We start from the raw sequence: 26,368 nt of genomic DNA, 5'->3' as shown, positions 1-26,368 counted from the left end.
TCTGGAAATGATCCGGTTAGGGGCACAAAATAAAATAAAAAATATTTAGCGTGACATTATCAAGAACGAAAACTGTAAAAAAAAATATATATATTTATTACCAAAACAATGTATCTTCGAGAGACTCCAAGGCAAACTTGGAAGGTCCAGATAATATAGAAACTCGCAAGATATTTAAGGAAGTTAAATTATATTTGATGATATGGTTTTATATATCCCGTAACTTGCGTTTTAATCTTCTAAATATCACTTTGTTCAATGTAAAAATAAAATATGTTGCCGTCAATTAGTCACAAAATAAAAATTAAATTACAGCAAGTATTACATAATGTACAATAAAATGGAATAAGCCGATTCGTCGCGTTATAGCAAAATAACACATATTATTATTGTCTACATATTTGTTTTTCGTAATGGCATTAATACGCTTTCGTACCGACAGTCTATTTATAGTGGAGCGCAGCAATGACGTCTATACTAATTAGACCGCGCGCTCCCACTGAATGATGCAAGACGCCATGGCCAATCAGTGTTGACTTCCGGCAGTGGGTCAAAGTAAGTAGGTCAACTGGTTTCTAATGTCAACACATGGGAACGCTCTCGATAATAAGACCTAATTAGACTTGGTTTAAATTCGCAATAGGAAATTTTAATCAAGAATGAATATGTACGGTTCTTGAATCTTCAGTTTATTTAACAAATGATACAATTGTAGATGGCTAAATATGGATTCATAATAAAGTAATGAAAGACCGAAATGGGCAACCTTTCACGTCTGAAGACTAAAATAAAATCTTGAAAATTATAAAAAAATTAATGAATAATGAAAAGATTGATAATTTTAACATAAGCCTAATAATAAATTAATTTTTGGATATAAATATGAAAGTGATTTTTCAACCAATTAAAAATAATTTAGTTTATGATTTCTGGAATAATTTTAACATAATAAATTATTTAATTTTTGGATAAAAATATATAACTATGAGTGATTTTTCAAACAATTAAAAAGAATTTAGTGTATAATATATGGACGGATCGTTTTAACATAATAAACTTTTGGATATAAAAATAAGAGTGAATTTTCACCTAATTAAAAAGAATTTAGTGTTTAAGGACTAATAATTTTAACATAATAAATTATTTAATTTATGGATATTCCAAGGGATTATAGAGAAATTAGTTCATAATAAATGGAAGGATAATGTTAACATAATAAATTATTTAATTTTTGGATAACATAAATATGAGTTATTTTTCAAGTAATTATAATGAATTTAGTGCATTATATATAGACGGATAATTTTTGTATCACCCGAAATGTTATGAAGCGGGGATTTTTATACATCTATATTATACAAAATACATAAAAAAGTAGAACGTCCCACTGTTCTGCTCCTAAACTGGGCTAATGAAGACAGGCATACGCCATACAGTGTGCGACCTACTCTTATATCGAATTCCAACTGCCAAGGGATCTTTTACGTGCACGCTAATGTGTACACGGGACCTCGGTTTGTTTTCATTTCTAGTACTATTATTACCACATCTTCACTAATGAGAGAGAGAGAGAAAGAGAGAGAGAGAGATGGGTTTAAGATCCACTCGACACAAACTAGGTCATTTTGGGACTAACGCATCTTTAAAACAATGTTATTCATTATTTGTATAAAATTATATTTGATGCTTATCAACATATAGAATGAACCAATACGATCAACAGATATCAAAACATTGAATGAGGTATTAGGAATGGATAATTCTGTCCAATGTTTAATAAATATTGAGAGTTTTGTTGGGGTTTTTTAAAATGATTTTAATGAATCAATTTGGTTTATAAAAGGCAAAAGAATGACAAATGTGTATATAATCACAGGAATCTGACCTTCTGTCCGTATATATATATGCATACACCATTTCGTACCAGACAATATATAATAAAAAAGAACAGGAATGCAATGCCTTTTGAAGACTCGATTTTACCTGCTCTCGCTTCGGCTCATGCAATCAAACCTCTGATATAATCCTAATATCACAACTTTTTTTCTTTTGAAATACTTTTAATGCTAATGCAACTATTGGGTTTAAAGACCGCCCCCCCCCCCCCGACCCACACACACAAATAAAATATGTTCATAACTTAAAAGTAGTTTTTTGGATTTGTTTTTTTTTTAAAAAGAAAATCTGTCTTTAAGCCCTTTATATAAAAGGGGGGGTTGGATGGCCGAATGGTTAGCACGTGCGTGCTGTATCATACGACCTGTCTTTGAGTCAACTGGTGTGGTTTCGAATCCCCTGTTGTACGTGGCAAGGAGTAGGGTCGCCTGCCCAACCTCATGGGTTTACTCCGGGTTCTCCGGTATCCTCAACTGCTAAAGACCCCTACGCGCAAGCGAATAATTGAAATAAGATTAAAACCATATGTTAGTCCCGAAATGACCTAGTTTGTGTCGTGTGGACGTAAAACCCCATTTCTCCCTCCCTCTCTCTCTCTCTCTCTCTCTCTCTCTCTCTATATATATATATATATATATATATATAAATAAAAATGTGAACACTAAAATTTCCAATTAAGCCATTTTTATGAAACGTAGAATGCACTATTTTAGAGCCTAAGCTTTAAAGCATTGGAATTCTTTTTTTGTTGTAAATAACTGGTTTATTATTTTTAGGCTACAGGCCACTGAAATTACTAACTATTATTAGTATTACACAGAGCTGAATCGAGTCAATATTTTACTATGAAAAAAAATGTCCAACTCTTTATTATTCTAGTAAAAGTATAGAAATATAAATAACATATGTTTTTCGTACAATTGCATACCGACAGTCTATTTATAGTGGAGTGCAGCCAGTCAGACATTTTTTGGGGAAAACCGATTTTAGGAGAAGGGAAATTCCGTTTCGTGGAAATATAATTCAGCCCAAATTGACATTATTTTTATTTTACCCAGACTTTAGCGGTACAAGACTTGCGGAGCTTTTATAACAAAGATTGATATAAAATGGGAAGCGGTGAACAAAGGTAAGACATTATTAGTTTACATGTATGTCGGGCAAAGATATTATTGAAACACTGATCGAATAAATATCACTTTGTTTAATGTAAAAATAAAATATGTTGCCCGTCAATTAGACACAAAATAAATATTAAATTACAGCAAGTATTACATAATGTACAATAAAATGGAATGTCTTATTCCATATTTCATGAAAATTAGGCCGATTCGTCTCGTTATTTATAGCACAATAACTCATCCACTTACATATGTTTTTCGTACAATTGCATACCGACAGTCTATTTATAGTGGAGTGCAGCCAGTCACACATTTTTGGGGAAAACCGATTTTAGGAGAATGGAAATTCTGTTTCGTCATTCGTGGAAATATAATTCAGCCCAAATTGACATTATTTTTATTTTACCCAGACTATAGCGGTACAAGACGTGCCGAGCTTTTATAACAAAGATTGATATAATAATGGGCAGAGGGGAACAAAGGTAAGATATTATTAGTTTTCACGCATGTCGGGCAAAGATATTATTGAAACACTGAATGCTATATCTATATATTACGCAATGTCTTACACGTAACCATTTGGCGTCGATTTTATACTGAAGAAATATTGTTTGACTATTTTTATTCAGTGTTCGTGGTTACGAATTAAGAGAAAGACTTGGCGCAGGTGCATTTGGTGAAGTTTACAAGGGACGAAAAAATGGCACCACCTACGCTATCAAAAAGATACCAATTGGATTAAGAGAAGAACGTGACAAAATAGAGAAGGAAGTGGCGTCACTGAAGCATCTACGAAACGACAATGTAGTTCGATTTATCGACAGCTTCGATGCGAACGATTGTGTTTTCATAGTACTAGAGTTTTGTAATAGCGGCGATTTGAATAGTTATATATTGCGATATCCATCCACATTCCCTTCAACTAGGTTGGATTTCGCCAACCAGTTGGCTAAAGGCGTGAGATATCTTCATGCCAACAAAATCGTGCACCGTGATATAAAGCCAGATAATATAATGATACACAATAATGGGATTATTTTTAATACATTTGTTATCAAAATAGCAGATTTTGGGTTGTCAAGAGTATGGGAAGCTTTCAATTACCAATCACCCTACTACGACTTCCAGTATAGTCCTAAAGGGCCGCCTTTCTACACAGCACCAGAGGTATATCACGATAATGTCACAATGAAGAGTGATATTTTTAGCCTGGGATGTCTGATAATGGCACTGTTTGCTGGGACCACTATTAACTGGATTGGGGGAAAGCAGCTTTTGGCGCCATACATCGGCTCTGCAGTCACGGCCAAGAAACAAATATCTGATGCCACAGAAGACGAGAAGCGGGCTTATGTCAGGAGATATATACAGATTCCATGTGACAAAACAGCTTTCCAAGATCTGGTTTATGACATGGTCCAGGGTCAATGGCGAGATCGTCCCAATGCTGAAATAGTTTACCAACGAGCATATGATATCGCATCGAAAAGCTGTTGTAATATTATGTAAGTAAACAATACGATGGCACGACAGTCCAGCCCTATTATGTATTCAATACTTTATGGATACACAATTACTGAGTTTAATACTATTATTAGATTATGAAACTGGACAGGGGAAACCGATATTAATTCATTAAGCTGTAAATCATGAAGGATAAAACCTATTATTAGACTATAAAGCTGAACGTGGGAAATGTAAAATGTAAAATCAGACTGTAAACAACTGGACAAGTACTGAAAACTAAGATATGTGTAATGTATAATTAGACTGTTAAAAAACTGGACAATCACTGAAATAGAACAAAGGTATGTGAATCAGTGTATAAGTGTAAAGACAATAAATGGAAAATAAAAATCTACTGTAGTATACTAGACAATATAATGTAAGAGTTTTATTCGGTTCTATTGTCTGTGGACCCCATGGAGCGGATGTATTTAAAGATACATTATGTAAGATTTAGATAAAGAGCTAATCATTCTTGCTATAATAGCTCAAAAAAAGATAATGTAAAACGAAAATATTGAAAATTTCATTCAAATTACTTCATTCTGAGCCAAGTTATCACTGTTTATAGTTTTTACAAGATGTGTGCAATGAGCATAGTGGTAACCAGGGAATGGTATATTCGATACTTAGCCTCGCTTTCCCATTTTTAAATTAAATTTTTAAATGGCGAACCGTTCTAATCGAGTTAAAATCTCGAGTATTCGATGCCATCGAGAGTTGATTATGGTCTTGTTTTGTTAATAAATGTCTAATTAATGGTTTATATAACATTTCAGGCCTAAAGAAAGACCTGCAAATGGCAGATTTAGCTCTTGCATAATGTATGTTTAAAGTGGGCGAAGTAGCAATTATATCGGAGCCATGGTGGTTCGGTGGGTAAGGCGCTGGCTCACTAACCAGATCCCGAAGTTGGCCGAAAAAATTCATCGGGATATTCCAGCACGGGTTCTCCTTATCCGTCGTGCTGGACTGGGAGCAAGGACAATCTCTTTGGATGGGGCGAAAAAAGAGGCTTCGTGTATATACCATTAGCAGAAGGCTATAGTTCCCCCGACGGTTAGAAATGGTGTTGATCCGTTTTCATTAGCCCAGTTGGTGCAGATAATAATCTACATGTATATGATATGGTTATCCAGACACTCACTATACATTGTCAGCTTGGAAACTGTGGCCTGTCTGCTTTCCCCAGATTAATAATTCCATCATTTATCGTAGAGCTTCTGATGGTAGCACGGGGACAAATATACTTTTGGCGCCCGCATCTCTGACATTATTTGTTCAGAGACCCATTACCAATTTTATGAAAATAATATAAATTAATATAATAAATAATATTTAGTTACTAAAGATACCGACCCAGCAAAGTGAAATCGAAAAGAAGTGGAATTGGGTTTAACGTCCATCTGTTCTGCTCCGACTGTGTCAATGAAGGCGGGCAAACGCCATACAGGCGCTACGGCCTACTCTTCCATCGAATTCCAATTGCCAGATGCTCTTTTACGTGCACACCAATGTGTACATGGAACCCCCTTTTCGTTCCTCACCAGCCCCTTATGTCCTGCACCATGCCGTAAAACCCCGATGAACTTTCACAGTTATAGAGGGATCGAACACGGGAAGTGCAGGTAAGCCAGCCAACATTGTACCTACTACCTACTGAGCCACAGTCGCGCCCACCCAGCTTAGTGATGAATATACATACAATACCATAGTCAGTTGATCTAATGATCATAATAATATACATACAAACTCAGTATCATCCAAAATCTTTGACATTGAAAGCACAAATTATTTGTCAATTTAAATCAACATTAATGTTGTGATCATACCGGTGAAAGATGGGCACCTGATATCCAATATTTAAGACAAAATAAACATTTTGCCATTGGTACACGAATCGTGTACCACAATGCGTTTCAGCGCCATTTGTAACAATGGACTTGAAGAACGAGGCTAGACATATCCCACAAGTCATGTCAAATGGTGACACCATATCAGATTCTTATCTGGAGAGCATGCGCAATAAATACTATCGGTGTACATTGGAATAACCAGACCCTAGACATTGCCATTCGATCGAGACTTCTGGTGTATTTCGCGGAACATAACTGATTTGAAATTAGAGTATAAACGGAAACGATTGAATGTAAATCAGTTTATATACATCCATATTACATCATTATATGCGTTGCGACCCACTTGTGTCAATTTCTAGGTCCAAAAAATTAGCGATTTAGCTCCTTTAATTAAAGTCTGTAAATGATCGTGGTGTGTGGTAATATACAAATTGAATTAAATGTATATAGCTATAAAGACCATAGACGTATAGTGGAGGGACGTTACATACAATTTTAGGAACCGCGGTGGCTCGGTGAATAAGCTGCTTGCTCGCTCACATGAAGGTCACTTGGTGTAGAAGGGGGGTGGGGGTGGTGGCAAGGAATAGCGTATAGTAGTTCGGATCGGGTAAAAAAGCGAACAACTAGATGTGTACCACAAACAGAACATTAATGATGTCCTGATATGAAATGAAATGGGGTTTAACGTCCTACTGTTCTGCTCCTAACCTGGGCTAATGAAGACGGGCATACGCCATACAGTGTGCTATGAGGGAAATTTTGCCTGGGCAGCGGCGCTACGGCCTACTCTTATATCGAATTCCAACTGCCAAGAGATCTTTTACGTGCACGCCAATGTGTACACGGGACCTCGGTTTTTCGTCCCATCCGAACGACTAGGCAGCTGTCCTTGTCAGGCCCTCCGTTCTGCATCACTGACAAGGGGAAACCACGCCGGAAAATCGAGATGAACTTTCCCGGCCAATGCAGGGATCGAAGACCCGACCTCCAGGCTAGCGAGCCAGCGCCTTACCCATGATGTCCTGATAGTTGAAAATTGAAGCAGACGTTTACCCAATAGCACAATATATACCATATACCTGTCCTTATTAGCACTTGGACCCCAATTCATTTGATCTTTAGTGGATTAGATATAGAGTGCGTGTCATACGCCGACACTTTTTTGTATACAATGTCACCATTCTTAGAATACGGGAGCCTCCACTATTTAATAGAATAGTTCGGATCCACCGTGTATAAATTGATTTCAATTGTTTATGATAGTAGCTCTTGACTCAAGTTTTATATCTATTTCATCTATTAGACACACATAATATGATTGTCTACTTTATTGTAAAAAGCTTTTAATGAAGTTAATTCAGTGTAAATATATGCCAACAACTCGATGCTTCGCCACAGTCAGTTTAGCAATAATTGACATTATTCATGTTTGACCTAGCACAAATACATTTCATTCGACATTAAACAAACTATTAATAATACGTTATGATCACATCCCCTTCAGCTAAAACATGAATAAATATTTCTATCCCAGCAATGTATATTTACAGTACAATACCCTATTACATGGTTGCTAGTTTTCTCTCTGTAAGTATACAGCCCAATCTAGTAACCAAATATAAAAGCTTCTATATTAATTCCCACCAAATAAGGGGGGTTGGATGGCCGAATGGTTAGCACGTGCGCGCTGCGCTGTATCATACGGTCTGTCATTGAGTTAACTGGCGGGGTTTCGAATCCACGGTTGTACGTGACAAGGAGTAGGGTCGCCTGTCCAACCTCGTGGGTTTTCTCCGGGTCCTCCAGTTTCCTCCCACTGCTAAAGACCCCTACGCGCAAGCGAATTATTGAAATAAAATTGAACCATGTGTTAGTCCCGAAATGACCTAGTTTGTGTCGAGTGGACGTTAAACCCCATTTCTCTCTCTCTCCCACCAAATAAATGATAGACCCACTAAAACCATACTCGATGTGATCTACTCAGAATTACAGTTATCACTTATTGTTAATGCAGATTCGTTTTAAAGGATTTAACATGACAATAACCTCACATGTTATTAGGTATTTTAAATCTTCATATTTATTCTCCCGTTAAAGCATAAATACAGCTTATGGAATATTTATGTAAACCGGTGAACCAGACTAGTCTAAGATTTGACATTCTTGAACTATTGATTTTTCTGAAGGTGTTAGATTATAGTATATGTGTCATATAATAACATTCTTAGTGAAATTTTATACATACATGTGTATTTGTTAAATTGATTCCTAGATATCGATTTTGGTTGAAAACTGCGTAGACAATTTATTTTATATTATATTTAGTTCTTTTATATATTATGTGACATACATGCATATATGTATAATTCATAAACAGATAGCACACAATAAAGTAATTAAAATGGATATATGTGTATATGTACCCATCAACCAAGGCATACATATGGTATCGGCTTGCTACAACATGACTTGGCAAATATACGCATACATTTCCATTCTTCAAAATTATTCAAATTAATGATTTCTTACCTCTTGTTTTTTTTTTTTTTAAATTGTCGACAGCTAAAACTAATTTTTATGTTGTAAATTACTTCCAAAGTTCTACAAAGTCCTTGTGGAGTTTTCAATATCGGCTATTTTATGTCTATCCTTCAATATCCACCGTGCCACGCGCTAACATCTGTTACCACAGAGCGTGCGCTTCGCGAGTTTTCGCAGAGTATGGATCAATAAAAAGGAATGATTAATCGTAAAATAAAGTCTAATTTTGTATCTATATAGTTATTTAACAGTCAAGAACGCAATTCTGTTGTCGAATACACTTTCAGTTGCTCGGGGGTGAAATGAAATAGACACGCAATAGAAATGATAACACATATGTTAAGTTACATGTATATATGTAGATAATTACGTATCACTGTAAAGGTCAATGTCCGTATGAAAGTAAGTTCATAAATATACACAATAGATAAACTAATTTTATTTAATAAAAACAATTGTACAAATTTTTCATCCTACAATAAAAACAGTATTTTAGTCTTTTGTGGGTTTTTATAAAGAAAGAATATTAATCTATGGTTGCATACATATCACACGAAAATCAAATTATTAAGTACAACACAAGCCTGTTGGGGAGTGGAGTGAAAAACCTTCATGTCTTATCATCATTATACGTCAATTACTGTGTTTTGGGTTGTTGGGTTTTTTTTTTAGACTAGCGCGGGGTATTTTTTATATTCTTTGGTGACTATATAGTATAATGATAGATGAATTTTGTCAGGGCAGTGGCACTTTACCGCCTATTTATCGAAATTTATCACATTATTTTAGAATTCAAAAATAAATGAAATTAAGTGCAACCTTACGTCCTGCTGTTCTGCGCCGACTGAACATGCGTCATACGGTGTGCTATAAGGGAATTTTGCCCGGACAGCGGCACTATGGCCATTCTGATTTCGAATTCCAACTATCAAGCATTCTTTTACGTGCACACCAATGTGTCCACGAGATCTTGGTTTTTCGTCCCATCCCAACGGCTATGCGTTGTCCCTTGCCAGATCTTCTGTCCTTCATCACAGACAAGAGGGGGGGGGGGCACGCTGGAAAATCCCCATAAACTTTCTTGGCCAACACCGGGATTGAACACGGGACCTACAGGTTAGCGAGTCAACATCTTACTCACTGAGCCACCGAGGCTCACTTCAAGACTAGGAAAATAATGTCTTACTAGAACGACTTGCATAGCAAATGATTCAACAAACGTGCTCCGCATTCTAGAATTACAACCACCAAATTTGATAGCAGGGTTGATGGAAGTGGGTTTTACGAAAGTTCACGGAGATTTCGTCCCTGACATACTCTACATTATACATTGTTTAACGATTTATCCGTGGTGCAGGTTGGACGGCCTGGCAAGAAACGATGTATAGTCATTCGGATTGTACAAAAATCCCATGCATCCTTTGATGCCCGGGCAAAAATTCACCTCATAAAACACTGCTTGATGTATACCCGTCTTCATTATCCCGGTTGGAGCAGAAAAATAGGAAGTTAAACCCCATTTCATTCAATTTTGTTTAACGGCTTATTCAATCAACATCCTTTCTATGAATTATTGAAAGGTGTGTATAAAATTAAAGACTCACATATATGTGTTATTCTGCACTTCGACACACAGAGATTCATCTACTTCATACTTCGAGAATAGATCTCTGTCCTAAATGACCGCCATATCCCTAAATTAGTATACTGATTTGTAATGCGGTTCTACCCAGCTTCACAACTGTGATACACACAAAGTGACAAAGACTAAATATTTTTTTCAATTGTATTAAATGGAAGCAGAATAAATACTTAACAAAATTCTCGAAGTACAGTATGTCGGTCAACTTAGTTTCTGTTCTCAAGCGGAGCTAACTGTAGGCAGACAGCCTAAGTTTAGTACATGTATTATAATTAATTAAGGTCCATGATGTCCAATCTGTTTCCTAGAGGCAGTGCGAAGGCCCTCTTCTTATAGCTCTGTGAAAGATGAATGACCTATATAAAATACATAATGCATTCTACGTGTGACGTCACATCACATGGCGCGTGCAATATTTCTATATATACCGGCAAATGCAGAATGGTGCCTTTTAATCATTTTATATACTCATTTACACTAAACAGGAAATATCTTTTTTTCCAGGTATACTTCAAACACCTTTATTTATCTTTCTATTAATTCAAAAAAAAAAAAAAAAAAATACAAAAAATGTTCTAGAATTTAATTTGCAGACGGAAATAAGTTAATAAATATTATGAGCTCATTAACCCTCATCGATGTCATCCCTCTCAGTGATATATTCACTGCTGATCAGTGTGAAAATAGTCCACTCATACTGTCAATCTGTTTTACAGACCTAATGCGACATAGCGGCCAAGCGAATATTCACTGCGGATCAGTGTGTCATACTGTTTGGAAAATACTAAGCTGTGGATTCTAATCTAATTATTAAATTTTCCAGTCACAATAAAATTTATTTTTCCCCGTGGAAGCATTCCCTAATCCCAATAGATAGCTGATTATTAAGGGAGATAATTATTTTTAAGAACTTTTCAATTTGGAAGTTGCGTTTGCTGTTATAATGTTTGTCTCGATTAAAAAGTCATGGTATGTCTCATGATATTTTAAGGTTGATAACCGAGTCTTCAATCTACATCCAAAATGGCTGCCCGAAGTAAGAAACACAAGTGGTCTATTGATTTTGCTGGTTCTGGCAGGTTTGTTCCTTCAATTTCAGGATTTAGCAGATTATTTAGATACTACTTCAAACCAGTTACAACGTACTAGTTATTTTAAACAATAATCTTGTATGTTTTTCTTATATTTACCATTATAAAATGGGGTCCACTCCAGCTCGACCATATTTATTATTAGTAGTACTATACTAACAGTAGTAGTACAGGCATTGCCTGAGTAGAGCGAAGCGGATATGATTGTTGTCAGATATAAAACTTTCATAATAAAGTTTCTAAAGTTATACAAAAAATGTTAAATAATTTCGTTTCACCAGTCGAAATTGATTCTAATTTAGATCTAGGTTAAAGTGTATGATTAATTTCGTTTCCAAAAAAGAACAAGAAATTGTGAGAAATACTTTCTTTGACGTCAAAAATTTGTGACGTCATTGGATTAGACACATCCAAGACTCTGTATAGGGAAAGTTACGACAAGTCATTTACAGGTGCCATTTTGTGGGTCCCATCTATGACGCCATAAAATCTATGACGTCATGGCGTCATATAACTTTACTTACGTTTATTTTTTTCTTGGTGTAACGTTTTACGGGCTACAATTTATCCTAAGCATGTCAGACAATATCATACACAAAATCGTCTGAATTCGGCCACAGAAAAAAGGATGTAATTAACATAATTCAATGCAGAGTTCTTCAGGAATTTTCAGAGAGTGATATCCCGTAATCAGTGTCTTTCAGTAGTGGGGACTATTAAAATGGGTTCGTCTGCCTGTCCGTCCGTCCGTCCATCCGTCACACTTTTTGGGACACTATAACTCTCTTTCTAATTGAGCTAGAATGTTCAAACATGGTGTAGGTGTTTATTAGGTCAATGCCTTGATGAAGTTCAGAAGATGAGCATTTTCTGCTTAGGATAAGCAGAGATAAGCAATTTGATTGGTTGATGCTTTGGGACACAATAACTGTAGTTCTAATTAAGTGGGAGTGATGAAACTTGATGTACATGTATAGTTTCATTACATCAATACCTTGACTAAGTTCGATAATGAGCATTTTCTGCACAGGGTAAGCAGAGCGATAAGCAATTTGATTGGCTGAGACTTTGGAACATAATAACTCTCCTTCTATTGAGCTAGAATGTTCAAACTTGGTGTAGGAGTTTATTAGGTACATGTAAATGCCTTGATAATGTTCGAAGATGAGCATTTTCTGCTTAGGGTAAGCAATTTGAGCAATTTGATTGGCTGAGACTTTGGAACATAATAACTCTCCTTCTAATTGAGTTAGAATGTTCAAACTTGGTGTATGTGTTTATTAGGCCATTGCCTTGGTGGAGTATGAAGATGAGCATTTTCTGCTTAGGGTAAGTAGAGATGAGCAATTTGATTTGTGTAACACAGAGGCTTAAACAACAACAACAGGTTCTTCTGATACTTAGAGATACAGCTTTTTATTGTATACAAAGTTATACATCAATCGTACACCGAAATTTAAATTGTCTGCAGGTGAGAATACTTTGGTTGGCAGTCCGGTATTGGTACTATGATACAACCTCTGCTCTTATAAAGGGAACAGAGACATTCCAATGCAATCAACCTCTATTAGTCATAATCACTCTAATTAAGTTAATGGGACCCTATCTAACTCAGTTAATAGGTTAGTCATTAATCAGCGACATTTCCTTGATAACCACGGTTACTGTATCACATGAATGGTCTAAACATACTTGCCATATCTAACTCAGTCAATATGTTAGTCATTGATCATTGATATTACCTTGATAACCAAGGCTACTGTTTCACATGAATGGTCAACAGTTACTAACCTAGATTTAAATATATGGACCAAGAGCCACCATATTAATATTACATTTGTTGATGCTTTGGGACACGATAACTTTAATTCTAATTAAGCAAGAGTGATGAAACTTGGTGTATACTTTCATTACATCAATACCTTGACTAAGTTCGATAATGAACATTTTCTGCTGAGGGTAAGCAGAGTGATAAGCAATTTGAACACAATAACTCTCCTTGGTGTAGGCATTCATTAGGTGAATGCCTTGATGGAGTTCGATGATGAACATTGTCTGCTTATGGTGAGCAGAGATGTACATGTAAGCAATCTGATTGGTTGATGCTTTGGGGCACGATAACTTTGGTTATAATGAAGTGAGAGCGATGAAACTCTGAATATAGATTCATTATATCATTACCTTGACTAAGTTTAATGGTGAGAATTTTCTGCTTAGGCTAGGTAGAATGTTTAAACTTGATGTAGATGTTCATTAGGTGAATGTCTTGACTGAGTTCAATGATTAACATTTCGAGCTGAAGCTAAGCAGAGCTAATCAATTTCATTGGTCGATGCTTTGGGACAAGATAATCTTGATTCTATCTGGTAGAGAGTGATGAAACTTAGTTTATAGTTTGATTGCTTGATACTTTTGAAAAATATAAATGTGTGATTAATTAATATGTGTCATCTATTTATTTAGGGATTTCGGCGGGGGACATCAGCCTGTCAAATTTGACAAAGATCAATCAAAAAAATTTGGTAATATAACATTAAAAAAACCTTAAAAACTTGAATGTAGATATTAATCCCTCATTGTTGCATATATAGAACCTATCGGTTGAATCATATCATAAAAGTATCTTATTTCATATAGTCTTATGTATTTGTCAACATCAAGGTGAACTTGCTCTATTGTTCCATTTAGCCTATTCAGATTTGTTCAGATGAATCTGATTTTTAAAAGCGTATTTAAGTTAAGTTAAATATCTTTAATAGTACTTTTATCTGGTGCAACTTTTATTTTCTTTTCTTATGAATTAGGCTATATAACAATAATGTGCGCTTTTTAATGTATAATAATGATAATAATAGTATGTTCAGCTATACTTTTCATTAAAAAATTTTTTGTTTTATCTCCTATAGACTCTTTTTCGGGGAAATCTATGACATATCTATCCTCAAACTGTATGTGGATGAAGCCAACTTTGAGACAACAATATAATAGGGCATATAAATAGATAGTGCGTAGGTACTTGGGACCCAAGACGGCATCTTTGTACACTTGACGACCTTGACGTCATATTTTCATGACGTCATATGAAATTTCTGGCTTCACCATCGTGTCTTGCCTGTCTACATGTAACCCATGTACACGCCAACTGACCACATATTGTCAAAGCAAGATTACGCATCTCAAAGAACTGTTTCTATGATGCGTCCAAAGGCGTATATAGATAAAGTTGCGACAACTGGCATAGGCGTACGAGCTGGGGGGGGGGGGGCGTCCATCCCCCCCCCCATTTTGGGCACTGAATGCTAGGAAAATTTAGGCACACAATTGTACTTTGTAAAAATTGTATAAAAAAAAAATTGTTTTCTTGAATGTGTTCAATTTAAGAGCAAATTTATTATTATTATGTAACATACTAAGAACCTAACTAAATTTTTTGGGCACCAACCATCACCCCCACCCCCCCCCCCAGTCAAAAATTTCCCTGTACGCCTATGACAAGTGGTAAATATAGACAGGCAAGACACGATAGTCTTTGATTAAAATACTTGTCTATATAGTTCTCTGCAAAGCCAACAAAACAATTTATAGTAACTATTGGCTGACAGCATGCATGATGCAAGAAGGCAAACAATCTTTCGGCGCTCGAGTTATCCCGTGGATGAGTTAACTAGCTTCTGTCTGTCTCACCTGATGGTACATCCTTTAATCATATCATATCAGATTACTGATGGTTGTTTTGTTATTGTTTTATTTCAGATTACGATCTGTTGTAGCATCAAGTGATATTGTTTCACCGGTTGGCTTTATGGAAGGTTCTGTGGTTTCTGATAGAACAAAAGATGTTGATCCCAACCTTATTGTTAAGGTACATTAATTTAATAATAAAAACTAAACTACAATAAAATATACATACCTCACTAATCTAGTAGTATTCAAACACATTACCACATCTTAAAAATGAGCTAAAATCTGTCTTAAAAAGTTAGAAAAACCATGATATTTGAAATATTCTGTAAGATGATGAACTAATGCCCCTGATATTAATTCAGTGTAAATTGATAATGATGTGTATATTTGTATAAATGTATCATTAAATTAAACAAGCATTATGCAAGAGCTAAATCTGTCTATTGCAGGTCTTTCTTTAGGCCTGAAATGTTATCTAAATTAATAATTAGACATTAATTAACCTATCCAGGCCATAATCAACTCTAGATGGCAACGCTAGCTTGCGATCTTAAGTGGATTTTGAGCCGATTTACTGCATAACTTTCCTTCTCCATTAAACGATTAAATGGATAATCGAGACTATGCTGTTTATCGTACTGACTTTAGTAATGATGACCGAGGCTACGCAGAAATTTGATTCGCTTAGTTCTCGGTTCATAGTGGATCAATTTGAATGAAATTTTCAGCAAATTGCCTGTAGTTATCTAGTTTTTAATTATTAAAGTGAGAATTGCCAAATCGTTATCGAATCTCCCATAATGTATCCTTAATGTAATCTGAAGGGGGTCGATATATTGTGTACTTAAAAATGAATGTGACCACCAGCGTTATTTTACGTTACTCTTTAACACTACTCATCAGATAAATACAATGGTTGTGTTATCAATAATATTGAATAACCACTGTCGATTATTTGATTGTATTAAGAGGTATGTTTGGCGATAATTTCTTGGTCACGTTAATTATTGTTTTATAGTATTGATGATCAATCCTAGTATTTTTTTTATTAATGATGAATATGTATGTTATGTTTATAGCGATCATGGGATATAGCTCTAGCACCAGTAAAACAAGTTCCTATGAATATGTTTATTATGTGGATGGCTGGTAATTCTATATCTATATTTCCTATAATGATGGTTGGTATGATGTTTATACGACCAATCTACGCCATACTGGCTTTACAAAAAAGTAAGTACTGGAACATATTTAAATCTATTCTAACTATATTCATTTCAAATGAACCCAATATTCATATTGCTTGGTTTATATTTGAAATAATGTGAGATGTAAATTCAGTTAAAATTGGCAAGCACAAATCTTGGCTTACCCATGGTGCACAGCCTTTCATTACTAAAACCAGTATATAGTGTCGATAGGTGAAATGAAATGAAATTGGGTTTAACGTCCTACACTGTTCTGCTCCTAACCTGGGCGAATGAAGACGGGCATACGCCATACAGTGTGCTATGAGGGAAATTTTGCCCGGGCAGCGGCACCACGGCCTACTCTTATATCGAATTCCAACTGCCAAGGGATCTTTTACGTGCATGCTAATGTGTACACAGGACCTCAGTTTTTCGTCCCATCCGAACGACTAGACAGCTGTCCTTGTCAGGCCCCGTGTCCTGCATCACTGACAAGGGGAAACCACGCCGGAAAATCTGGATGATTTTTCTCGGCCAATGTCGGGATCGAACACCCGACCTCCAGGCTAGCGAGCCAGCATCTTACCCACTTAGCCACGTGATCCTGTGTCGATAGGTGTATCAAAAGTAAATTGGCCCCTGATTCTTAACAATCCAGACATCAGAGGACATGTAGTCTTGCAGTTAGTACAATTATCCAGACCGTAATGCTATTTTAGTCATTTTGGGCAGTGGTTAGTAATGATACACAGCATAAGGTCTATGAACTTTGTTTTAATGATATTGCTATTGAAAGTAAACTAGTAATGAAGCAAGGTGAAAACTGTTTTCTATAATAATTGATTTAACATTTCATTTTAGCTTTTAAAGATATTGAAGGTGAACAAGCACCATTTCAGAAGCTAGTTTTTATACTGGGTAATGTGTTTTGTTTAGCGATGGCTGTTTATAAATGTCATGTGATGGGTTTACTACCAACACATACATCTGATTGGTTAGCCTTTGTTCAACCTCAAGAGGTAATTAATATTGTCATTAAATTCTCTATATTTACAGTAGATGGAAATAGGGATGTTTCTTCTCTATCTACTGGTATGTTCGTCTTGTCTTTTAAAATTGTAATATGTATTGGTGTAATCTCTGCTGAAATCTTTATTGGATAAATATAACTTTCCATTTAAGTCTTGTATGTATTTTTTTTCTTCCAGAGGATGGAGTGGTCTGGAGGAGGTGTAATTCTCTAAATATTTTAATATTTAAAAAAATTATAATAAAAACAAGTATATATTTGAGTATGAATGAATAGTATGTATGAAGATATTAGAACTTATTAAATAAAATGTCATCATCATTAGTTTTTCTGGTTGAATATTTATTTTTATTATCACATCACATGTGAGCAGTTGTAAAAAAAACATGTTCTCGGCTTGTTCTGTCCATTGTCATTCACTTGATTTTCCAGGCTTCAAAGCTGCTGTCTGAGCAAACTTCTCTTTCAATACATTGCACACCATATATTTTAGTCTCAAAACGACAAAACCCATTCCTTTCCCTCCCATAGATGTCTTTCCCTGAGCATAAATAGAAAATCTATCATGAAGTCTTGAATGACGCTGGTGGAGGAAACTTGACAAATAGGATTGTTGGTTTATACAATCATTTGATCTTTATAGAATTGTTATGCAAATCTGTGGTAGAAAGCTAATGATTTTCTTCAATTACTGTAAGAGTTACGTCTCTTGAGTGGGGACTTCACAGTAAAGCTATTATATTCATAACCAGTTACCTATCATTTTCTAAAACAAATTTATAGATATTTTGTCATCTAGTATTTATTAAAAGATGCTACTACATATACAATTTGTCTGTTCTTATAATATAAACAGTCTACATGTATTTCATTATTATACTAATAGTGTTTTACAAAATAAAATAAATTAATGAGGACAAAAATACATGGACGGTTAAATACATCAAATTATTTTTGGAATATCACAGACAGTAGTTCGAACATTTAATATATATAATAATCCTCAACAAAAAATATGTCCACAAAGCACATGGTGAACTTAAATATCAAATAAAATACATGCAGAGTAAAAACATATTCCTGAAGGCTGAACCCATTGTAAAGACCATTATTCACACTGGATTGCATTAAGCAATTATGAGAGATTTTTTCATTGGTCTATTAAGTTGCTGACAGACTAATCAAAATAGTCAACACAACCTCTGCTGATTTCATATGTACCATTACTTCTATCAAACTTATAACTATGCATCACTCCAACAGCCTTTGATTAATTTTTTGGACACATGTAGTTCTTTAATTAAATCAAATCTAACAGCCTAAACCGGTCAGGTACCGAGAAAAAGTTTGTTTTCATGTTACCTTAAAGGGGAAGATAACTTACTCAAACAGCACCTTATCGAGTAAGTGTGACAATGAACTGACAATGCTCATAGTCATAACTATTGCTTTGTGAATATAATTAAAAACACTGAATAATTAATGTGAGGAAAATAAATGAAACAAAATAAATGATACATTCTTCATTAGAGACTATGATATGTGAATAAAACAGAATATTAAACTCTTAGCGATAGACCTGAATAAAACTATATAATTAGAACATACAAGTATTCTAATTTACTTTGTACAATAATATTACATAATAAAAATAAGGATAAATCTAAGCTTGGCTAATCAAATGATACTACAAGTTTAAATTATATTATTAGCTTTAATTTGTATCACCTAATCATGTACAGGGACTAAAAAAATTTTGTAGTTAATAAAATAATTTAAAAACTAAATATGTACTGGGTAAATAACTTTAAAATATGTATTGAGTAAAAAATTTAATTAAAATGTTCCTTCTACTAATTCTTTATCAATAGCTTCTAAAGCTGCCAAACATTCAACAGTAACCTTCATATTACCAATTACTGTCTTCTCATCATTGAAATCATAAACTGAAAGTTGAAAATCAAATAAAATTTATTTATTCTGACCAGTGTCTTTTTTAATAATTTGACAAATTTACTTGTTATTAATACTACTGAAAAATTAAATGGTGTAATGTCACATTATAAATGGAAATATAAAAACTTTATTTTATGATCAGTAGTGGAATACCGCGTTTTATCAGTGAAATAAAAGTGTTATTCCACTGGCTAGCAGTAGTCCATGTTGTTTTTACCTAAAATGATTGTAAAATCATAAAATAAATAGAACATTTGTCCTCTATATATTTTTGGGTTATTATCCCGTGCTGAAATGGGCCCTGTTTTTCTGTTCGGTTTGGTTGTTGCAGCATATCTCCAGCAGTACTCAAGATATCTATACTAAACTCTGTGTGTGTGAAATAGCTTTATTTAACGTCCGCTTCCAATGAGGTGATAACACAGACAATTACATGTTATACATATTTTATATACATAGTGAGATTATTTACAATGTGATATCTCACCATGTATATATGTATAACATGTTTCCATGGAAACAAAATTTGATTTAGTTCTTGAGCAAGCACGCAGAATGTTCATGGTCAAGTCGTCTTGTTAACAAGATTTCTTGTTAATATGATTAATTTCTTGTAAAAAAATTTTTGTGCAATTGGATAATTTTGGGACATATATATAGCCACAAGGCCACAACCTTACATTCTACTGTGCATGCATTAGACCACCTGGTCACCCAACATCTAACAATTGAATGAAATTGCGTTTAGCCAGTCCTACTCAAAAGTTGGAAAAGTTACTCAGCCATGCAGTCAAATTTGCTGACAATAATAACTTTTCTTGAAAAATCATGTTCTTCTCGACCCAAGAAACAGTCCTAGAAATATTCCAGACAATTTGTAATTTCTAGAAACATAACTTACTATCTAGATCTTCATCTTTAATATTTTGTTTAGAACGTAGAATATCTGGTATACTGACAAATGCTACACCCACATCTTCACATTCACCATCCTTATCAGTAGGTGGTGGTTCACTTATTACTTCAAATCTTAATCTAGTAAATATAGATAGACAGAAGGATGAATGCACACATACAACCACAATTTGATAGTTAACTTCCTAAACCGGTGGACACACTAGCTGAATCGTTTGGCTGAATGAGTGGACACACTAGAGGAATTCTTCGCCCATTCACCAGTCGCTTACATCACCTTTATTTCACGTAATGTGATTAATCATGGCGGTGACCATATCTTAAAACAATCACGTGAATTCTCGTTATGAGTGGATGATGAGTGGCGATTGGCTAAAGAATTCTATAATCAGGCGAATGTTTCCGCGCAGCGGACACACTAGACAAATATATCAAACATGTTTGATTCGGGAGAATCGTTCCGCCGAATGAAAGAGGACACACTAGACAAATATCGGCGCCGATTGATTCGGCTAGTGTGTCTACCGCTTTAATGATAAATTATGTGCCAGACATGTCATCATGTCATTATTATTATTATCCACAGTATTATCCAAGTGAAAGAAATTATTTTTAATTAAAACTTTTCAAATAAGGATTTTGATTAAATTGTAATAACAGCATCCCCGTTTAAAAAAGAGCAAAAATATGAAAAGAGTCAAAATAAACAGAACATACCTTCCTTTATCTGGGTCACTAGGTAACAACATGGCTGCCAATTTTTGTCGTCTGTCATAATTTCTTTCCAAGTCAACTTGGATTGCTGAAATTACAAAAAAAAAAATTAATCCTATTGTTCTAATGAGCTATATTTCAGAAATGAGCATTCATAACAATAAAATGTTTTTGTATTATGTATAAAAATAAATATGACTTCAGATTGTATACCAGTATCCCTTTTTTTTCAAGTTTGCGTGATGTGGTGACACTGAAGGTCAACAAGAATCTTAGGCATTGTTTAGCCCCCACTACTCCTCCTCTTCATCAGTATCTTCACTGACAACAATTTAAGGCAAAACATATCTAAGCTTTATGGATGACATAAAATAAAAAATAAAAAAACTGAACAGCAGCATATACACCATAAAGAAATGAAATGAAATGATTTTAACATCCTACTGAGCTAATGAGGACGAGCATATGCCATACAAGTGTGCTATGAGGGACATTTTGCCTGGACAGCGGCACTATGGCCTACTCTTATACAAACCTTAGTCCTATAAGATACATTCTGTGCATCTGTGATTTATGATTCAATGCATGTCTGTTTATAAAAAAAACAAAGTACATTTTTCTATCCACCTTCACCCCCCATCCCCCAAAAAAGCTTCAGGAGATTGAATACAAATAAAGAACTCACTTTTGCTAAAATTGAATTGGATATGTTTTCCATTTCTTGGTTTAGGTAAAGAATACGGTGTTTCTGTTTCATCAGCTGGTAGACCTAAAAACCTATATCCTACATATAATCTGTTTATATTATCATTCTGGGCAGCATTAGAATCTTCTTCTAATGATAGATTAGACACAACTATGATCACAGTATTTCCCTTAAAATAAAAATCAAATATTGATACATACACCCTTGTATTTTCTACATCATGTACAGATAATAAACATCACATGTCTTCTGACAGCTAAACATTAAAGCCTGAATGTCCAAGAATGCTAATAATAGACAATTATCTTTGTTACATTTAACTAATATAAGGACTGAAATGTTTCCTTCAGACTGTAATCTTGAAAATATTTATGGACAGTAACAAGTCATTTTATAGCAGATTACTGATATTCTCAGATCAAAAACAGGGATGTCAATAGACATGGAATCGTTCGATAGTCATAGTTTTACATTAGGATTGATTGATTTTCATAGATTTTTGACTAATATGTATTTTAATAAAATTTCTTTTTAATGTATATGGACTGAAAATCTACGTTTGCTGGAATAGTGTGTTTTACTTTAAACAATTTTTCTGCTCTGATAGTAGTTCAATACCTGTCCTTTGATTATATGCATTTCCTATTGAATTGACATTGATCCAGATAAATCTGTTTCCGTTAAATTAAGAAAAGTTTTTACTCTTCCAAGAGGGCTTAAAATAATAGATTTCAAATCTTAAAGATACTTTCCCTGCGTACAAACTGTGTGATTTGATGATATATTTGGACTAAAAAATATTTAAACCAATTAATCTATCAAATATTTGCTTCAAATCCCTCTCAAAAACTTTGTATTGGTCGGGAGATACCACTAATTCATTGACAGAGGCTCAATTTTTCAGAATGTATTTTACGTTACTTACTGTCTATTTATCATACATATTGAGGCCTAAGTAAATTCTTGATTATTTTCTATCAACTACTTTTTCCGCCATTTAATTGCGGAGTCTTTTGTACATTGACACCCCTCAATTTTCCCAAAACTGCCTAACCATTTGATCAAGAAATAACAACTGCTCCCTAAGTCAAGCTAGCACACAATAAGCTGACAGACAATAAGCCAACGGGTTGCCAGTTAGTGATACCCTGACATTTTTGTTCAGTGCTTGCCCCATGGGTGTTTTTCGGGTAATCCAGTATTTTTCTTCTAAGATTTGGTGTCTATACTTTTCCATATACCAAATTTGCCATACTTTTACTGGAAATAACCACCCGATAAATACTTTTGGGACAATGTATCTTTAAGGATAAATAAGGCCTTTGACAGTCATTACAGATGGTACAATTGAGATTAATAACTGTGAAAGGCATACTTCTTGTAACCAAACTTTTAACAGGTGTATGTATTTGAATAATGAAAAATAATTTACCCTTTTGATGTCCTTAATTCTCTTACGATCGGCAACTTTACCACGAATAACAACACCTTCACTATCAGTTTCTATTTTTGGAGGTTCGGATTCCGATTCAGATATTTTAACTTCATATCCTAAACACATAACAGAGACACTATCTTAAAAAAATATTGCTTCAGTTATCAATATTCTCAAATTCATACAACAATTTGAAAGCTAATCTCTGGAATTCTTATACTTATAAAATGTCATTAAAAGATTTGATAAAATTGTACCTTGTTCCATTTCTTCTTCACCATTTTTACTCTGTAAACTTGATACCGACTGAAAAACATGTCCACATATATTTACCATAATTACTTCAAAATAAATAAAATGAAATGAAATCGACTGGGCTAATGAAGACATTTTGCCCAGACAGCTGCGCTACAGCCTACTCTTACATCCAATTCCAACTGCCAATGGATCTTTCACATGCATGCCAATGTGGACACATGACCTTGGTTTTTCATCCAATCAAAATGAGTAGACAGCTGACCTTGTCTTGCCCTCCATCCTGCACCACTGACAAGGGGGAAACCATGCCAGAGAATCTCGATGAACTTTCTCGTCCAGCACCAGATGTGAACCTGCGACCTCCAGACTAGCGAGCCTGCGGCTTACTCACTTAGCCACCGTGGCTCCCTAGTTCAACTCAACATTTAAAGCAGCTGATTGTCATCTACTTTTTCACGGCTTAATTCAATCTAAGATGCACTCAAATTGATTATCTTAAATTTAATGAATGAAACAAAACCAAATTACCGACAACTTATAACCTCAAGGCTTGGATTCAATTGGCCTAAATAAGGATCATCAAACGAGTTATTAGGTGGCGTTGGCTTCATGTTGTCTGTAGAGGATGCAGAATGTGGCAAAATTTTCATTTTATCGCATCATTGTAAATACTGAATTGAATTGAACCATTAATAAATTGATAGCCTCTTTTTCCTGACTCAACTTTTATTTTGCAAGATATTCAGAATCCCTTGATTTTTTAACTTGATGACCTGAATTTAAGTTTAGTATTGTTGTTCTAAAGCAAACTGGTTGGGAGATAATTACACTAAACAACAATATCGTGTAGACCTAATTCAATTCTATTCTAGTAAATACAATTAACCATTCTCAGTGTAAAGGGAAGGTAAACAAAAGAATCATTAGCATCATATTACATTAAGTTATTTGTGTCGAGCAGAAGAAACTTCATTACAGAATATTATTTTGATAGTCTCCATCTGGATTTCCCATATTCCCAGACTAAGAGAGAAACAAATATTGTATAATGGAATCTCTCACTTACTCTTGGGCTATCTTTGGGGCTTGGTTTCGGGCTTGGTTTGGGGCTTCTCGGCTTCAGTGATTCTGAAAAAAAAAAACCCAAAACAACCAACATTAATTGTGATTGAAAAAAAGATGAAGTAGAGATTTTAAGATCAAATAAGGGAATACTAGGTTATAAGACTATGAGTATCCATCTACATGGTATTACCTATTATATGTTTTAAATAAATTCTAAATAGAGTAAACATTAGAATATATACTAAGATAACTGTTTTATAAAGTCTTATACATGTATATAATTACAGCTAAAGTAGATAAATTTAGTAGATATCAATTACATGTAAATATAAAACAACCTCTTATATACTTTTATAAAGATACATGCAAATACAAGTATTTCATAAATATAGTTGACTTCAACATACATTTGTGCAAATCTTATAAATTGTTAGTGAGGCATGACAAATTTTAGTTAATTTACATGTGACTTTAAAGAATCACATATCCTGAGGTTCAACTTAAGTAAGTTCTTTAAAAGAGGAAAACCGAAGGATGACAGGCCTACCCGTCCAGTTAATACAACAGACAATCTCACCATGGTCCACAAAAGAGAGACACATACTAGTCGCCTCCCACTTCCGATTTCCAAGGCATTTTAGTCCCAACCTTGACTCTTATATCATTAAACTATTTGGTACCTAAATACATTAAACCCCTCGGGCACCATGTTGAAATACACAGTATTTAACGTTTTAAAACCTTACTACTTTATGGAATCAATAACAAATCTAAACTTGGGCACTCCAAGCATTTTTATTTTTGTTATAACTTTAAAATAGACAATATAAGGGAGTTGAATTACTACTATTACTAGATGTTAAGTTACACTATTAGAACTACGATTATATAAAGAATGTATTCTAGAGTATGATTATAACACGGGGAACAATACAAAAAAAATCTTGATGCAAACATGAACAATCTATTAAATAAAGACATGTTACTATGGTTAAATAGGACATGTAAACAACTTGATAACCAGGACAACAAAAGAAACAGGAATAAACGCCATGTTTCTGTAGGACAAACATAACGTCAACAAATAATTTTTTCAACGCCAGATAACAAAACTTTACTTGGACATTAGATTATATATAGTATTATTGTATAAGCATGCCATTCACCAAATCAGCCAACATTTACTAACATCATACCGTTAAATTTTAATGAACGCATCTTGGGTTTTGGCTTCTTTAAATTTTTTCTCTCTAGTTGACAAAAAAAGGGTGAAATAAAAGGATTAATAATTTATATGATTTTTATTCTAATAATTTATCTCCTATGGTTAAAGTGACATTATGAATATGAACTTGATGATTGCCAGTCAACGATGCATTATACCCACAGCTGCCAAGTCGTCCAAGCAGTCCATAAAGTATGAACTGGATGATTATTCAAAATATCATGTCAATATCTATAAACAAAAAATTTGATGCATGAAACTGGTGAAATACTTTTTCCATTTCATTTCTATTCTATTTGTGGAGTGATATTTCCATCTAAGACGATTTGTCTTGGGTTAGAAATGATGAGTTGTAGACATAATGTCACTTTAAATCAAACAGTATAAAGGTGTACATCAATATAGGTTAAATAGGTTATAAATGAAAAAACAACTCCATTAAATAAAGCAAAGTGACAGAGTGGGAAGAGAACTTGGAATACTTCAACTGAAAATGAAACTAGCTTATAAGCTTACGAAAGGATTTGAAGC

The 26,368-nt window shown here is 34.3% G+C and overlaps 3 protein-coding genes across 7 annotated transcripts in view; 1 reads left to right on the top strand and 2 right to left on the bottom strand.

Moving 5' to 3' along the window:
• LOC126815830 (uncharacterized) overlaps positions 1–9,300 on the bottom strand; it is a 32,095-nt gene extending 22,795 nt beyond the window's left edge. Inside the window, exon 1 of the mRNA XM_050541808.2 lies at positions 8,915–9,300. The gene's annotated coding sequence lies outside the window, so the exon portion shown is untranslated. The remainder of the gene's footprint in view (positions 1–8,914) is intronic.
• Positions 3,365–17,887, top strand: LOC126815833 (ER membrane protein complex subunit 4). 2 transcript variants are annotated; one of them, XM_056099729.1, is made up of 5 exons: positions 3,365–3,499; positions 15,413–15,521; positions 16,423–16,576; positions 17,395–17,552; positions 17,742–17,887. In XM_056099729.1, exons 1-5 carry the CDS (start codon positions 3,480–3,482, stop codon positions 17,775–17,777), a joined length of 477 nt encoding a protein of 158 aa, XP_055955704.1. In that variant the 5' UTR covers positions 3,365–3,479; the 3' UTR covers positions 17,778–17,887. The 2 variants fall into 2 exon arrangements, with proteins under 2 accessions (XP_055955704.1, XP_055955703.1); XM_056099728.1 differs by lacking the exon at positions 3,365–3,499 and adding an exon at positions 11,560–11,647.
• A 466-nt stretch (positions 17,888–18,353) lies between these two features.
• LOC126815821 (protein fantom) overlaps positions 18,354–26,368 on the bottom strand; it is a 38,561-nt gene continuing 30,546 nt past the window's right edge. For 2 of the 4 annotated variants that reach the window (XM_050541781.2, XM_050541783.2), the window contains 8 exons: positions 25,809–25,862; positions 24,614–24,675; positions 23,547–23,595; positions 23,287–23,405; positions 21,834–22,023; positions 21,152–21,236; positions 20,421–20,554; positions 18,354–19,509 (listed from right to left, as the gene is read on the bottom strand). In XM_050541781.2, coding sequence (XP_050397738.2) covers positions 19,400–19,509; positions 20,421–20,554; positions 21,152–21,236; positions 21,834–22,023; positions 23,287–23,405; positions 23,547–23,595; positions 24,614–24,675; positions 25,809–25,862 — 803 coding nt within the window. In that variant the 3' untranslated portion in view covers positions 18,354–19,399. The remainder of the gene's footprint in view (positions 19,510–20,420; positions 20,555–21,151; positions 21,237–21,833; positions 22,024–23,286; positions 23,406–23,546; positions 23,596–24,613; positions 24,676–25,808; positions 25,863–26,368) is intronic. The other 2 variants (XM_050541782.2, XM_050541784.2) reach the window with 1 other exon arrangement.

Source organism: Patella vulgata, chromosome 3 (assembly GCF_932274485.2).
Source record: "Patella vulgata chromosome 3, xgPatVulg1.2, whole genome shotgun sequence".
Classification (NCBI taxonomy): domain Eukaryota; kingdom Metazoa; phylum Mollusca; class Gastropoda; family Patellidae; genus Patella; species Patella vulgata.
The sequence above is the reverse complement of the archived record's forward strand: the minus strand, read 5'-3'. Positions and strand labels throughout refer to the sequence as shown.